This window comes from Quercus lobata, chromosome 12 (assembly GCF_001633185.2).
Source record: "Quercus lobata isolate SW786 chromosome 12, ValleyOak3.0 Primary Assembly, whole genome shotgun sequence".
NCBI lineage: Eukaryota > Viridiplantae > Streptophyta > Magnoliopsida > Fagales > Fagaceae > Quercus > Quercus lobata.
In genome coordinates, this window is record NC_044915.1 from 6,532,496 (window position 1) to 6,550,691 (window position 18,196).

The 18,196-nt window shown below is 36.1% G+C and overlaps 1 protein-coding gene across 1 annotated transcript; it reads right to left on the reverse strand.

The window, feature by feature from the left end:
• Positions 1 to 6,329: 6,329 nt before the first annotated feature.
• LOC115970144 lies at positions 6,330 to 7,403 on the reverse strand. Its single transcript, XM_031089809.1, has 2 exons — positions 6,986 to 7,403; positions 6,330 to 6,763 (listed from the first exon to the last, which is right to left on the reverse strand). The coding sequence occupies exons 1-2, from the start codon at positions 7,401 to 7,403 to the stop codon at positions 6,330 to 6,332; spliced, it is 852 nt and encodes a 283-aa protein (XP_030945669.1).
• Between the last annotated feature and the right edge of the window lie 10,793 nt (positions 7,404 to 18,196).

The window sequence follows — 18,196 nt, forward strand, 5'->3', positions numbered from 1 at the left end:
GGAGGCTCTGGTTTTTGGCCATTTTTCCCAACCCCTTTTTGGCGCACTAACCTTTATATTATATAGTCCTTTTTGGTTGATCCTATCCCTCCACTTGTTGGTCAGGCAGGTGCTTACTTCTGTACCTGTCCCATCAGCTGTCCCCTCTTACTTTTCTGTTTAGTCGCGAGGATCGAAGTTACACCGTCCAAGCGTCTTTTCTCATTAACATGATCAGGACGTTGGCCGGTGCATTTAATATGGAGGGGTCGTATTTTCCTTGAACCTATTTCGCACCATACCTCCATGTGGGTCCTATTCCACTCACATCCCCTTCAGGGGACTATTTGGGGATAGTCTTCACTAAGACGTTGCTCTTCTCATCAAAGCCTTGGAGTGCCGAGGACAGGGTCGTCCTCAGCTGTTCCCCTTAACCCCTCGGCCTTTGATCACTCGTCCTCGGCACACTACCTCCTCGGCACGGGCCCTGAGCCCAGATAGAGCGTGGGCCGGATCATAAGCTTTCCGACCCTACAATTACCATACAATTTGTTCAAAAAAAAAAAAATTACCAAACAATTTATCACTTAAAATAATTACGCATGTTACATTTACTATTCTTTTCATATTAATGAAAATAAAAGAAATTGTGCTATGATCATAGTTGTCAGTATCGTACGATACGTATCGAATTGTGTGTAAAAAGTTCCGTATCGTATCAACGTATCGTAAGTGTTTATGAATCGTACGATATAGTGTGTGTATCATATGAATCGTATCGTATCGTAAAATTGTACGTATCGTATGATACATAAACAAATGCTTTAAAATGAGATTTTTTGTTAAAATTTGTACTTCGATTTGAATCTAACAAGTTGTTAGACTTGTTTTTAACACAAAATTATTAGTTTACTTAATTTAGCTTACTAAAATAACATATTCATAAGTTTTTTCCCCTCTCCTACAATTGCACTACAAAGTACATACTTACCTTTCATTTTAATATTTTAAAATTTTTTTTAAATTTTTTTTTTTATCTTTATTGTTTTAAGTCCAAGAAACTAGAATGCCAATTTTTTTTTTATTTTTTTTTTTATTTTTATAGAAATAGAAAGAACAAGAAGAGATAGTAAATGTTAATAACGAATGACAATGAAGAAAATTTTAATGAAGAAATAAATTTGTAAAATTATAAATATGATGATAGTGTTGACTTAGATGGGGTTGATTATGCAATTTGATGAAGATGATGAAAATAAATTATTGTTTTTGAGTCATTTGTAATATATTATCACTTTTGAATTTAAGTAATTTTAATGTGAATGTTATGAACACATGCTAGTTTGATTTATTTAGTTAGTTTGTTAAATATTATTACATAAGGGATGAATAAATTAGTCATTAGTTGAATATATTTAAAATTTATAATGAATATATCCTTTATATATGTATATTTATAATTTTTATAAATTTTATTAAGTGTTTGTGTATCTTACGATACACGATAAAATACACGATACGAAAAAATTAAAAATCGATTCACGATACGATTCACGGTTTGACAACTATGGCTATGATAACACTTTATCAAAGATTGGAGAGAAATTTCCAAAAAGACTTTTTAATCATTCAAATTATTTTATTCTCCTATTTTATTCTATCCATGAGGAGAATTGGGGTCTGTATACTCCTATCCCATCCCTCTTATATTGTAAAATGATATATATATTTTTTTTATTAGGCAGATTGGAAGAAACCTTCCTAATAAATTGAATTCATTAAAAGACATTAATCCCAAATTCATTATATATATATAAAAAAAAAAAAAAAAAAATCTAGGTCTTCATCTAAGTCTAAGAAACATGCATGTTTCTTGCTTATGTTGTTGTTCTTACAGCTAGAATGAGTATGAATTATGAAGGCCTTTCTTCTTTAATTTACAGATGCAGAAAGCATTAATGCTTTTGGATTCTAGTACATGGGAAGATAGGTAGAGGGGGAGTTATTTTCTTCAATTTCCATCTTGTTCCATACTTATTTTCTTCAAATTCCAGTCTTGTTCCATACTTCCATGAGGTACAAGAGCTACATGTTATAATATTAGCTACAAACTTGTCAACAACAAAAAAAAATGATATTTCTAAATGTGATCTGCTCTCACGTTATAAGGCATAAAATTAAGTATTTTATATATCCAAAAATAACAATAGTTGTTGGAATACATTGGCATACTACCAAATAATTTATCACCTAAGACAATTATACGTGTTACTTTTACTGTTTTTCTTTATTTATCATTATAATGAAAATAGAATAAACTTTGCTAGGATAACACTTTATCAAAGATTGGTAAGACATATTTCTCAAAAAAAAAAAAAAAAAAAAGGTAAGACATTGCAAAGAGCATTTACTCATTCTCGTCATTTTATACTATTCATGGGGAGAATTGGGGGTCTGAATACTCCTATCTCATCCCACTTATTGGATGGGAATTAAAAGGGGATAAAAAAATTTATTTGTGAAATTATATATATATATATATATATATATAGGGAGAACCCATTGAATTTTTTAGATACCAATAGTCTCAAATCTAAATGAAAATTGGAGAGAAATTAAGGATTTAAATGGGAGGGGGGAGCATCTTAAAAAATATTGGATGGTGATGAAGATGTTATTATGGAGAATCCATCCCCTACTCTAGTTTTATTCTATTCTTTTGTGTAATTACTATGGCAGTGAATTAATGAATAATTTAAATTTTATTTTTATGTTTTTTTTATTTATATTAGAAGGAAGAAAAAGAATATGTTTTATTTATTTACTTAATATTTTTTATATGTGAAAAAAATATATAATACCAAATTTAGCCAACCTGTTAAAGAACGAATAGGGATTATAAATTTTGCAACCCATTTTAGTATAATCTATTTATAGCCTATACTAAGTTTGACCAAAACTCAATTAGATGGAACATGATCTCGCGCAACTCAACATATTTGCAGGTCTAACTTTACTTAATGTTAAATTCTAAAATAAAATTGTATTATGTTCAAGCATTTATAAGACAATTATGCTTATTCATAAAAATATATATATATATATATTTTTTTTATATCAATCATTTAATTCATATAAAACTTTACGGAACAAAAACATACACTATATCATTAATCATTGTTATTCCTTTGGGGACAACCTGGGTGGTAGACTAAATGAACTTAAGGGACAAGTCATAAATTTGGAGGTTTTATATTCTATCTTCTATCGTGTTATCAGCTAATGGGTTTCTAGGCCATCTCAAGGGCAGAGAGTGAACTAGTTTGTCAAAGTTGGGATACCATTTCTTTAATAATAATAATAATAACTTTGACATTCTTATTTAAAATTTATTAAGAAAAATTAAAGTTTTTTTTTTTTTTTTGATAATCTGCAATGCTTTATTGGAAGAACGCAACTCAAAAAGGATAATCTGCCTTACAAACAGCCAACAAGGCAGGGGGCAGATTATCAAGCAAAAACACAAAAGCAAGCTTGGAACGCAAAGAAAAATTAGCTACTTGGTGTGCAACACCATTATAGTTCCTACTAACCCAAACAAAAGAACAAGAAAGAAAACAATCAGACAAAGTAACAGTATTGAGAAGCTGGGTCCGAATGCACCAGGGATAAGATTGATTCAGTGAGTTGATGGCATCAAAACAAATCTTAGCATCCCCTTCAAATAAAACCTTGGTCCATCTTTCCACTTTGGCAAGTTTGGCAGCCCATAGCAATGCTTCAGTCTCAACTTGGAGAGGATTTGTGTTCTTAATCAGCCTTGCCCAAACTTTGAGAGGAACTCCACGGTAATCACGAGCTACCACGGAAATGGCAGCTTGCATAGCAGATGTGGCAGCATCTATGTTGATCTTTATACAACCCTCCGGTGGAGGTGACCACGCTTGGATTGGAGAAGGAGTAACATGCTCTGTGCGGGGAGTTAGAATTGTGGAAAACTCAGAGCATTTGGTCAGGACCATCCCAATAGATGAAGCAACATCCCATCTGCAATTTTGATGAAGTGCCCGGTTCCTAGCCATCCAAATTTCTTCAATTGTAAACACCATCCGTAGAAGTACCTGCCCTTTTTCAATATCTTCGCAAGGGAAATTTGGGGGGTTCAGACAAACCTTGATGATATCCTCAGGGAGGGAAATAGCTAGATCCTCTGTTTTAATACCCCAACACATAGCGAACCAAAATGATCTAGAAGCAAGGCAGTTGAAGAAAAGGTGGCTTGATGATTCAATGCTATCCTTGCAGAACATGCAGTATGCATCACTTACGTGGAGGCGGTTGAGTAAATTTTCTTTTGTGGGAAGAACATTTACCCCAATCCTCCAAAGCAACATTTTCAACCTCTCCGGCAGATTCAAATTCCAAATTTTATTCCAGGAAATTCCATGAGGGGTTAGAGAAGGTAGGATTAAGCGGCCTGTGTGATACGTTGATTTGACTGAGAAATTCCCTTTTGGGTCCGGTCTCCATATGAGTTTGTCCGGAACAGGTCTAGATGGAATAGGGATGGCTAGGATAGCTTGAGCCGAAGTGGAGTTGAACAACTCCTTGACCAGATTTTGCTTCCAGCATTGCAGTTCTGAGTCAATCAGGTGGCTTACTAGGAGAGGTAGTTCTGTAAACTCCTCTGCTTTGGGGGTTGGGATGAAACCTTCAATCCATGGGACCCAAGGGTCTGTCCATATGTCAATGGAAGACCCATTGCCTAAAGCAAAACATGCACCTTTAGCAATAATACTCTTTGATTGCTCAATAACCCTCCAGATGGGTGAAGCTCGCTTAGGTGGCTCGGAGTGCAACCAATCCTTTGACACTTTATATTTAGCCCTCAAAATGTTCATGCACAGGCTATCTCGCTTGGAGACGATCATCCATGCAAGCTTGGCGAGGAGCGCATTATTAATATCCTTTGCTTTTTTGAAACCGAGTCCGCCTTGACTCTTTGGGTAGCAAAGTTTGTCCCAAGCCCTCCAAGCTAGGAAATGGCCCTCTGATTTCTTAGGATTCCACCAGAATCTCCTTGACAGGGAGTCAAGGTTTTCCCACACTTTTTTGGGTATGTTGAAGGTAGCCATGCTGTAACTCGGAATGGATTGAGCAACCGAGCATATAAGAGTCCTCCTACCAGCCCAAGATAGGCATTTTGTCCTCCAGCCCGTGAGCTTAGCTTCAAGCTTGGATTGGAGATAAGAAAAATCCTTGGCAGGCGCTCTAGAAAGAAGAAGCGGCGCGCCCAGATAAGTTGTATCATTTTTAAGGGACCTCATATGGAGAATATTCTTCAAGGACCTGCGCGTATTGCTTTGAGTGTGCTTAGAGAAAAGGATGCCCGACTTCTCCCTATTAACTTGTTGGCCAGACCAAAGGCAATACTTATTCAGGATATGGTTGATTGTTGTTGCATCATTTTTAGAGGCTTTGGAGAACAGAATGATGTCATCCGCATACATAACATGAGTAATTATGGGTCCACTTCTACTAGTTCTGATTCCACATAGGTTTCTCTGCCTCAGCTCCTTATCCAGCATCCTGGAAAGCACTTCTTGCCCCAAAATGAAAAGGTAAGGGGAGAGAGGATCCCCTTGCCTAAGCCCTCTGCTTGGTTTGAAGCACTCGGATTTTCCTCCATTTACAAGGATTTCAAAGGAAACCGAGGAAATGCAGTTGAGAATCCAATTTGAGAATACTTCATTGAAACCGAGGTGGAGAAGAACAGCATGGATGAAGTCCCAGCTGACCCTATCATATGCTTTTTGAAGATCAAGTTTAATAGCCATCAGACTTGGCTTAGTTTTCCGAGACTTGAAACTGTGCAGAATTTCTTGAACAATGACTTGATTCTCGGCAATCCATCTATTGGGGATGAAGGCAGACTGTGCTGGAGAAATAATTTTGTCGAGCAACGGTCTGAGCTTTGCCACCAAAATCTTGGATATAATTTTGTACACCACATTACAGAGGCTTATAGGCCTGAAATGGTTAACAGTAGTGGGATTAGAAATTTTAGGAATAAGAACAATGAGAGAGCTATTTACCTCCCTAGGCATGGTTCCACAGATGAAGAATGATGTGACAGCATTTATGACAGTATCGCCGACAGTAGGCCAGAGCTTCTTATAGAATATAGCCGGAAAACCGTCTGGGCCTGGGGCTTTAAGGTCATTCATACTGAATAGGATGCCTTTAATCTCATCTTGAGAGGGAATTTTACATAACTCAGCATTTTCATCCTCTGTGATGCAAGGAAGAACAAGATGTTCGAAATGAGGCGGGAATTCAGCTTCATTTTGCTAGAACAGATCCTTGAAATGGTCAAGGAACCTCTTTCTGATAGCATTGCCCTCTGTAATCCATGATCCATTTCCGTCTCGAATAGCATCGATATTATTTCTTTTCCTTCTCACAATTGTGGACAAGTGAAAAAATTTAGAATTTTTGTCCCCTAACTTCAGCCACAACTCCCTTGATTTTTGGCGCCACAGTGTTTCACTCCGGAGGAGCCATTCTGATAACTCTGCTTGAAGGGCTGCTTCTAAATCCCCATATTGAAACGATGGGGGCTGACTTTGAATTTCTTTGATACGCTTCATAATGGCATTGATCCTCTCCTGACACTTTCCGAACACTTCCTTGTTCCACTTTTTTAGCGCATCTCTAGTGGCAGCCTGCTTCTTACACAACCTAGTGAATTCAGAGCCCCCGTGTTCATCATTCCAAGCACTGTCTATGACCGAAGCACACCTATCATCCCTTAGCCAAGCAACCTCAAATCTAAATGGTCAGTGAGCAAAGCTGGATTGAGGATTCGTGTCAAGCACTATGGGAGTATGATCGGACCCAATGGCGCTGAGATGGGTTAAAGTTGCTTTCGGATATGCAAGCCTCCAGGAGATGTTTGCAATTCCTCGGTCCAGCCTTCTTTTAATTGTAGCATTACCCCACCTACCTTTCGCCCAAGTGTATTTAACCCCAGAGTAACCTAAATCAATTGCTCCAACCTCAAACATCAGGTCCTTGAGAAAATTTGTGGAGGAGCTGCCTTTTTTGCCTCCTAAAATTTCATTCTCATTGAGCACAAAGTTGAAATCCCCAAAACACATCCAAGGTCCATGATGAGCTTCAAGTAATGCCATAAGATTTTCCCGAGCCTTCTTCTTTTTTGATGGATACGGTGGACCATAGAAGCCAACCAAGAGCCATTCACAAGCAGAATCAAAAATTTTAACAGCAATAAGATTTTTGTTGAAATCCACAACCTTAACAGATAACCCATCTTTCCACAAAATACAGAGCCCTCCTGCTCTGCCTTTTGCTTCAACAACAAACAGGTGATCAAACTTAATAGACCTTTTAACAAACTCCATTCTACTAATACTCGCCTTAGTTTCAGACAGAAAAATTAAATCGGGCCTAGCCCCTTTTATTTGAGCCTTCAAGGCTCGAACTGTCGAGGCGTTGCAGATGCCCCGACAGTTCCAACCGAATAGCTTCATGGAGATGGTGGGGGCATGATAAGGCCCGCCTCCTCGGCCATATTTGAAAATGCATTGTTCTGAACATAGATATCAGAAGAGTTGTGATAGAAAGACTTACAGTTGAATTTTTCATCCTCAGCTAAGTGTCTTTCTTTGATTATGAACTGCTCTAGGCTTGACTGTGGAATGAGAGCTACAGTCTCAGGATCAAAGAAAATTGGTTCTGGACTCCTTGCATCAAGTCTAAGCCGTTTGGTGAAAAGCTCACTCTCTTTCCCTGTTTCTTTCCTCTTCAACGGGTTTGGTGGTGGTATTTCAGCATATGGATGCTACAGCTGTGGTATTTGGAGCTCCTGATTTGGTGGTTGGCACTCAGAATTAGGAACAGAGGAGGAAGAACACGGGAAGAGGTCAACATGCTCTCTGTGGAATGTGGTGGATTGAGGAGTTAGGGATACAGAATGCTCACTTACTGGACGTTGATGGGTTGGGCTAAGGCTAGACTCTGTGCTGGTTTTTTGGTCTGAAGATAAGTCAGCAAGCTCCACTGTGGAACTTAGGCCCACTTGCACAGGGGTTAAGCGGAATAATCTACGGAAACCACGGTTTTGGGCCTTGGTTCTAAAGCCCAATTTAGCCTCTACCTTAGAGCGCGTTGCAATGTGTGGATTCCTTGTCTTCTGTGGCAAATCCAGCTCAGCAAGTGTGGATGTTACATGCGTATTACAACTCGTACCTGCTGACATCGTGGAGGTGAAAATAGTGTGAGCTTGCCACGCGTTTTGAGCAGTTAGTGAGCTGGTACAGTGGTCCCGGGTTGAGTGGCACGACGTTGGTGTTGTCCTTTCAGGTGTACCAACTTGCACAGAGCTACTGCCCAACTCCGGTGATGCCATTTCATGTGTACCACCTTTCTCAACGTTATTTACACGTTCCGGTGGCTGTTCCGAAGACTCTGTGGCCCCATTGGAGACGCCATCATTCTTCTCAAAAATCCCAGGCGGAAGATTTTCGAACCCCGGTTGGAGCCACGGTCCAGCTGCTTTGAACCTTGCACCATTTGGATTGCAGATCCGATAAACGGCGCCTGTGCATGACTTTTCCTCATGTCCCACCACTCCACATTTGTAACACACATCTGCGAGCTTCTCATATTTAAGCCCAATCCAACAGTCAGCGTTATTTGGCCGAGGAAGGAAGAGACCTGGGAATAAAGGTTTACCCATCGGGATGTCGACACGGATTCTAACAAATTTTTTCCACGCACCGCCTGGGTCACCAACCAAATCTAATTCCACAACTTTTCCGATCTTTGACCCTATCTTCCTCAGATTATCCTCAGTATTCCACAGCGCTGGCAGTCCATGGACTTGGACCCAAAAGGTAGATGAGGAAAAATCAACTTCTTGCCATGTAACTTCAGGGTTCCACGTTTTGAGGATAAGATGGCCACCCTTACACGACCACGGCCGTCTGTGATATGCTCTATGGGCATCTACTTCATGATTGAAAGAGAACATAAAGATGTATTTGTCCAAGCGTTTCACCTCCTGTGGGTAGACTGGATTCCAAGCTTTCAAGACTACATCTCTAACATAGGTAAGGCTTATGTCTTTGTTTGTAATCAGTTTGGCAATGAGTATGAGATTTGGAGAAAAGGCAGGGCCTTGGTTTGGAGGGAGCTCTATTTTGGCTTCTTCGCAAGACACTTTTTCTGTGCGAGAAATGAGGTCTGATACCTCCATACTGGGTTAAGGCGTGAGAATGACACTATTCTTTGTGATGTTGAGATAAAAGAAAAAGTGAAAAGGGTGGGAAGAGAGACGGGAAGTGGGTGGTCGGAAAATGGCCCTGTAGCAGGTAAGTGGGTGGCCGGAAATGGTCAGGTAGCAAGTTAGGGGAGAAAACAGAGGGCAGAGAGTACCTGTGACTTCATAGCAGGTAAGTGGTTGGCCTGGGGAAGGCCGGGTAGCAGGTTTGGGGAAAAGAGAGGGAGGGAGTACTACAGGAGTACGGAGAGAAAAAAGGGAAAGTGATAATGAAGAAGAACATGAAGTTGTTTACGATAGTAAGAAAAATTAAAGTTATTAAATAAGTTAAGATTCTTGTTATATAAGAGACAATAAAATAAATATAGTACTTTAAAAACTTCTTAAAAAAATAAATAAAAAAATAAAAAAAATTAACATGCGTGCGCGCGCGCGCGCACACACACACATATATATATATATATATATATATCTTTAAAATATAAGTAATTAAATTAATGCATATATTATTTTGTTTCACCCATTTAAGTGAAATTTGCAGTCTGCTAGCCCACATGTTATTTAGATTTTGTTTACAAGATTTTGATTTATTATTTATAAGCTTTTTGAACATTAATTCAGTTTTTTGTCGCGTATAACTTTTCAATACCCAATATATTGTAGCTAAAACTACTCAGCAAACAAGGATTTCTCACTTTTAGAGATAAACTTACTTGATTCTTACACCTGACTGACAATATTCTTGACTATGGATGCACGGTGCACCTATTTTAATTCTTTGTTTCCATTATTTATAATTCATTTAATTACACCAAGAAGTGACTAATAATGAACTTATTCAAAGTCAAACCTTATCAAAGAAAAAAAAAATGAAATCACCCTTATCCTACACGTTACATCGACTTCCAAATCGTGTAATAAATAAATTATCTATATCGACGGCAGTATAATATAATTTTATCAAATTTTAAATTTGCAACTATCTATGATCTATCTGGACTGTAGGATATATGAGTTCTCACCAAACCTCATCATTCACGTGTTGCACTTGCGACTCGCCAACAACTTTTCTTCCCATTAGACCTCTTCTTCTATGTTGACCTAAAAAAATAAAACTCACTCACAACCTCAAGCAAGATGATGGAATAAGACCTTGGCCTATTGGCATCTCTTCATCCAAATGGACAAAGAAATTTAAAAGATGATTTATCATTATTGTCATCAAATGTTTGTCAATATGAACAAGGGTTTTTTCAAGGATGTAGATCAAAGATTGTTCATGTTTATCATATATATATACTTCGAAGAATGACTTTTCATGCTTGTTATCGTATTCGTATGCATCTCAACATAATTTTTTTTTATCATAAAATCATAAGGTTGTTACATAAATGACAAAAATTCCACATAAAATGAGACTTTTGTGTCGATACAAGGAGCCAAGCTAAGTCCAATGATTGTAAACCAAGTCCGAAAGGATATGAGTTGACTTTGTGATAATGCTGACATGATTCTCAAAACAGTGAAGACCAAGGAGCCCATGGGTCCCCCTGGCCCAAAGTGCTCCCCCACAATATATATATATATATATATATATATATATATATATTTATATATTTTACTAAATGTTTATAGATTGCGGCTTTACCTTCATAAAAATAAATTAATCTAAATAAATTTAACAGAAGGTCAACTAAATCACAACTTGTAATCTTTCTCCAAATAAAAAACTTGCTAACACATAAATGTTGTTAAAAAAATTATTTTCTATATTTTGTGTCTTTTATCACTTTTATGCTTCTAACATTCTTAAATAAATAAATAAATAAATTTTTTTTTCTTAATCAGTAGAAAATGACTAATTATTTTTGGATTTAAAAGAATGTTGAATTCTATTTGGATAAAAGACTGATTTAAAATATTTGAGATTTTTTTTTTCTTTCGTTTAAATATTTTTAATATTGAATGAAAACTAGTTTTATTTTACTTTAATATTATTAATATTGAATGGATAATAATTTTATTTTTAATACTATGTTTAGTCTTAAATATTAGCATTTTTTATAATTAAAAAAAAAAATTTTGGTTCATACTTTTCCCCTTCACCCCCAAAAGAAAAAACTAAAATCCTAGCTTTCGTCCTTGGTGGATATGGCATTGTGATTGTGTCGGTTGGTATGTTTCTTGTATGTTTGATGGCATAAAATAAGTGTTGTAGGGTTAAATTTACAATTTTTATGAAATCATGGGTAGAATTATAATTTAAGAGATTTCGGTGGGGGGAAATGGTAATTTTTTGAATTTGAGATGTAAAATTATAATTTTGGCTACATGTGGATATAAAACGATAATTTTGGAAAGTGTAGGGTAAAATTGTAATTTTCTGAAATTGAGGGGCAAAATTATAATTTTGAGCAATATAGGGGTAATTTTGTGAGTGAAATTTATGTTTTTGCGGCAAACTTTAAATCGCCTTCGTGCTAGTGTCTCTAAAGGACTTTTACTTCCTGTCCCAATCGGGAAGTAGATAGAGGTTGGGTTACCTATGTCCAGGTCGAACACCATTAAGTTTTAGAAATTTCATGTTTTACTTAGGAACTAGAAAGAGATCGAGTTGCATAAGTGTAGGTCGAACACCCTAGTGCTACTAAGTCTTTAGAGGTCTTTACTTTCCACTTGGGAATTTGAAAGAGCTCGGGTAATTTATGTGCAGGACGAACACCCTAGTGCCACTAAGTCTTTAGAAGTCTTATCTTCCTATTTCGCTCAGGAACTAGAAAGAGACTGAGTTACCTATGTGAAGGTTGAACACCCTAATGCAATGGCCATAATGCTTTTAGAGGTCTTTAACTTCCTATTCTGCTTGGGAACTGAAAAGAGGTTGGGTCACCTATATCATATAGGCTATATGCAAGTCAAACACCCTAGTGCCACTAAGTCTTTAGAGGATTTTACCTTCATGTTCCTGTCGCAAATTGGAAAGAGGACTAGTTGATTTTTTTGCATGCAAGTATAAAAACTAAACCCTGTCTTTAATTTACTATAGTAAATTTCTTCATTAAATCTTCGTTTAAATTTTTTGCATTATCATGATGTTGTTTGATTACATAGGCTGAATTAAATGATGATTACGTATTTTCTAGATTAGGGTTTGAACATGTCATTATGAATTTATGATACTCATGACAAAAAAATCTAATTTGAATGAATGAAGCATGTGATGATAAAAATCTGATTTGTCAAATGATAACATGACATGATTGTTAGGTGCATTTGTTTTAGTGTTGGCAAATCGTAACAATGTGTCGAATTTTGAGTCAAATTGTGTATCTTGTTGTGTCTTCAACTATTGTCAAATATCAAACGACAAGGCAACTTGTCTGCCTCAAGAGAACAAACAAAAACGCAATTGTAATAAGAGAAACCAAGCAAGTGCAAATGGCAATGGAATGTGTTAGGTTCTAAGGAATTAGGAACTAATGTATTAGAACTTTAATGTGTAATATTGGCAAATCATGATTAAAACAATTTAGCCTAGATTTAGGCTGCTCAAAGTGTGTTTTTGTGTAAAGTTGGAATCGAATGTACTGCAGGATTTATTGTGTAAATCTGCAAAGCTTGATAGATCGAAAATTAGACTCGATCAATCGAAGCTCATGTAGATTGTTTTTTCTGTAGAATTTTCCAACTCAAGCCCAAGCCCATATGACGTGTAGGGTTTTATATTTTGCCTTAAGTATAAAAGGAAAAACCCTAACCACATTTTACTATTGTTGTTTATGCTATGTGTATGAATCTCTTGTGAGATTTAGATGTGTGTGCCTTCATACATACTTAGGGTTATCAAGATTGAGATTGATGTTGAGAGCTTGGTGATTGTTTCAGTTGTTGCACAAAGAGCTTAAAGAGAAACACAAGTGGTGTACTTGTGGTTGCTGTGAATCCAAGAAAGAAATAGTCCATGGACTCGGAGCTGTCACATGGTCGTGGTAGTAAGTTTTCTACTCGAGGTAACAATAGGATGTTAGTAGTCTAAGTCGCTATTGTAAAATTTCAATTCTTTCATAGTGGATCTGTTTTATCTTGAGGATAACTAGGTTAAATCCTCCCCAGATTTTTTACCGGTTTGGTTTTCCTTGGTTATCATATCGTTGTGTTATTTATTTTCCATACTATTTCAATGATATGATTTACTTGTGTTAACGTAGATCTGAATAATTTGACTAAGTAATCATTTGGCTAAATAACTAGGTTAAACAACTTGTGTTTTAAGGGGTCTAAAAACGTACAAGTGGTATCAGAGCATGGTTTGTTTTTCCCCGTTTTTATTCATAGGATTTTGTTGCATTTAGGTTTAGAGGAGTTTCCTGCGTTTGAGCCTATACACATTATAGCTCCCATAGGTGCCACCTTTCTTCGGCAGAAAGCTGCTCAGATGAGAACCAGCTCTAAACGCCTTAAAGTAGAGTCTTCCTATGGTGCACCTCCTCCTCCTCCTTCAGGTGATCCTACAACTAAGGAGTATGTCGATCTCATAGCCGCAGTTGATCCTCCACCGACTACTTCTTCTGGTGATGCTTCTTTACGAAGTATGCTGGAGACTGTCATAACCGTTCAGGCGGCTCAGGGACAGATTTTGGTGGATGTGCTTACTGAGCTTCAGGCATTGCGTGCTAATTTGGCGAGTTCTAGACGTTCTTCACCGCCTCCTTTTGATGATAAGTCTTGATTGTCCTTTAGCAATTCATCACAAAAAGGGGGAGTACATATGGATGGGGATAGGGGGAGATTTTGTTTATTTTGTTTACTTTGGAGTGCTTCATGATGTACTTATGTTTTTGGCTCATATTGTATTCCTTTATTTTTATGAGATGTATATGTTAGGGGAGACATTATGTTTATGTTTTTATTTTTGTTTCTTATTTCACATTATGCTCCATTGATTATTGATTTATATTATAAGGTTATTCATGATATATGTCTTTATTTTCTATTTTGTGAAATCAAGAACTTATTTTGTTTTTACTTGTATTTTCCACACATGCATTTATGTGTTTGTTAAGTGTTACAGGAATATACAGGTTGATTCAGTTGTACTGCTGTCCACACTTGCAACTGATAAATAGTAGTTAGGTTGAATTGTTGTTGGTTGGGCTGTTTTGTAACTTTGAGCATTTTTGTTTTGGTATGTGTTTTGTCATGGATTGCCAAAGGGAGAGTTTGTTAAGTTCTAAGGAATTAAGAACTAATGTACTAGAACTTTAATGTGTAATGTTGGCAAACCATGATCAGAACAATTTAGCCTAGATTTAGGCTGCTCAAAGTGTGTTTTTGTGTAAAGTTACAATCGAGTGTATTGCAGGATTTATTGTGTAAATCTGCAAAGCTTAATCGATCGAAAATTAGACTTGATGGATCGAAACTTGTGCAGATTGTTTTTTCTGTAGAATTTTCCAACTCAAGCCCAAGCCCATATGACGTGTAGTGTTTTATATTTTGCCTTAAGTATAAAAGGAAAAACCCTAGCCACGTTTTACTGTTGTTGTTTATGCTGTGTGTATGAATCTCTTGTGAGATCTAGATGTGTGTGCCTTCATACATATTTAGGGTTATCAAGATTGAGATTGATGTTGAGAGCTTGATAATCGTTTAAGTTCCTACACAAAGAGCTTAAAGAGAAACACAAGTGGTGTACTTGTGGTTGCTGTGAATCCAAGAAAGAAATAGTTCGTAGACTCAGAGCCATCACGTGGTCATGGTAGTAAGTTTTCTATTGGAGGTAGCAATAGGATGTTAGTGATCTAAGTCGCTATTGTAAAACTTCAATTCTTTCATAGTGGATCTGTTTTACCTTGAGAATAGCTAGGTTAAATTCTCCCTAAGTTTTTTAACGGTTTGATTTTCTTGAGTTATCATACGTTGTGTTACTTATTTTCCACACTGTTTCAATGATATGATTTACTTGTGTTAACCTGGATCTGAATAATTTGATTAAGTAATCACTTAGCTAAATAACTAGGTTAAACAACTTGTATTTTAAGGGGTCTAAAAACGTACAAGTGGTATCAGAGCATGGTTTGTTTTTCCCCATTTTTATTCATAGGATTTTGTTGCATTTAGGTTTAGAGGAGTTTCCTGCATCTGAGCCTATACACATTATAACTCCCATAGGTGCCACCTTTCTTCGGCAGAGAGTTGCTCAGATGAGAACCAGCTCTAAACACCCTAGAGTAGAGTTTTCCTATGGTGCACCTCCTCCTCTTCCTTCTTCAGGTGATCCTACAACTAAGGAGTATGTCGATCCCACAACCGCAGTTGATCCTCCATTGACTTCTTCTTCTGGTGATGCTTCTTTGTGAAGTATGCTGGAGACTGTCATGACCGTTCAAGTGGCTCAAAGACAGATTTTGGTGGATGTGCTTACTGAGTTTCAGGCATTGCGTGCTAATTTGGCGAGTTCTAGATGTTCTCCACCGCCTCCTTTTGGTGATGAGTCTTGATTACCCATTGGCAATTCATCTCAAAAAGGGGGAGTACATATGGATGGGGATAGGGGGAGATTTTGTTTATTTTGTTTACTTTGGAGCTTTAGATTGTATCTAGGTGCTTCATGATGTACTTATGTTTTTGGCTCATGTTGTATTCCTTTATTTTTATGAGATGTATATGTTAGGGTGAGACATTATGTTTATGTTTTTATTTCTGTTTCTTATTTCACATTATGCTACATTGATTATTGATTTATATTATAAGGTTATTCATGATATATGTCTTTATTTTCTGTTTTGTGAAATCAAAAACTTATTTTGTTTTTACTTGTATTTTCTACACATGCATTTATGTGTTTGTTAATTGTTACAGGAATATACAGATTGATTTAGTCGTACTGCTGTCTACACTTGCAACTGATAAATAGTAGTTAGGTTGAATTGTTGTTGATTGGGCTGTTTTGTAACTTTGAGCATTTTTGTTTTGGTATGTGTTTTGTCATAGATTGCCAAAGGGGGAGTTTGTTAGGTTCTTAGGAATTAGGAACTAATGTATTAGAACTTTAATGTGTAATATTGGCAAACCATGATCAAAACAATTTAGTCTAGATTTAGGCTGCTCAAAGTGTGTTTTGTGTAAAGTTAGAATTGAGTGTACTGTAGGATTTATTGTGTAAATTTGCAAAACTTGATCGATCGAAAATTAGACTCGATAGATCGAAGTTCGTGCAGATTTTTTTTTCTGCAGAATTTTCCAACCTAAGCTCAAGCCCTAGCTACGTTTTATTATTGTTGTTTATGCTATGTGTATGAATCTTTCGTGAGATCTAGAGGTGTGTGCCTTCATACGTACTTAGGTTTATCAAGATTGAGATTGATGTTGAGAGCTTGGTGATCATTTCAGTTGCTGCACAAAGAGCTTAAAGAGAAACACAAGTGGTGTACTTGTGGTTGCTGTGAATCCAAGAAAGAAATAGTCTGTGAACTCAGAGTTGTCACATGATCGTGGTAGTAAGTTTTCTACTCAAGGTAGCAATAGGATGTTAGTGCTCTAAGTCGTTATTGTAAAACTTCAATTCTTTCATAGTTGATCTGTTTTACCTTGAGGATAACTAGGTTAAATCTTCCACAGGTTTTTTACCGGTTTGGTTTTTCTGGGTTATCATATCATTGTGTTCTTTATTTTTCGCACTGTTTCAATGATATGATTTACTTGTATTAACCTAAATCTGAATAATTTGACTAAGTAATCACTTGGTTAATATAACTAGGTTAAAAAACTTGTGTTTTAAGGGGTCTAAAAATGTACAGAATAGACTTTGCTTATATTTTGACAGTTCTCTCAATAATATTGATATTATTTCTTTATTTATCAAAGAAGATTCAAAGATTTTTTTTTTTGAAAAAAAGATTCAAAGATAAATACAAAGTTTTGGTAAAAGAATGAAAGGAGCCAGGAGGTATATTGTGATCAAAAAAATTCAGGAACTTATTGGAATCGGGTGAGACTTGATGTTTGAAGAGACAAGTGGGGTATTAAAAAGTTTAAAATTAACCTCTTCTAAGTTCTACCATTTTTTTTAATGCAAGATAGAAATTTTACTCTAAGGCCTTATTTGATGGAAAGGATAAGATTGGATTCCTGGAAATTGGGAAATTGTTCTGCCATTTTGTTAAGACAAGTATTTATTCATTCAGGTGTTTGGCTCAAGATCAATGTCCCCCACCCTTATACAAAGCAAATTCATTTCTCCTTCATTCTTCTGGATATTATTGTGCTACTTCAACCTTTTTTTGGGAGTGAACTCTCTAAGCTAGATTTGCAACTTAAAAATGTCTTTAGCTGCACATGTTGTAAAAATCATTTTTGAAAATATATAGACGGTATTCATGCAAGTTGAGAAGTAGGACGCATATTAGGACTGGTGTTGTATTTTTATTTATTTTTTTCCTTTTAATTAGTCATTTTGAAAATTTGGAACTATTTAAATACTTGGGAGACATGCCGTCCTTTGGCATATATGTTTTGCGATTCCGTATTGACTTGTAATTCATTTTGATACTTTGTTTTGTGTTATATGAGAAGGGAATTCAATTTGGAATTGCACAATTGTGTTTATATTTATATTTTGCATCAAGTTATTAAATTTTGATCAATGTAAAAAGGCGATCCAAATTTTATTTTATTTCATTTGAAAAGCAAATACTTATTTCAACGGTTACAAACTATAGAAATTTATCTCAACACAACATTTTACCATTTGTTGAGTGCATGTACATAAAGGTAATAAGTATATTATACTCTACATTTATGTGTATATATATGTTCAACAATTTTTAATAGTACTTCGATATTTAGTAACCGTTGATAAAAGTGGAATGATTTTTTAACGGTCACCTAGACTTTAGAAAAATTAATATTCTT

What these genes read in the sequence shown, in the direction of transcription:
- LOC115970144 (XM_031089809.1), bottom strand. Translation starts at nt 7,403, where the DNA reads ATGGAGTTTGTTAAAAGGTCTATTAAGTTTGATCACCTGTTTGTTGTT. An exon ending in TAAATACACTTGGGCGAAAG is followed by an intron (nt 6,764 to 6,985) that starts GTAGGTGGGGTA and finishes CTTCGGTCATAG; the next exon opens with ACAGTGCTTGGAATGATGAA.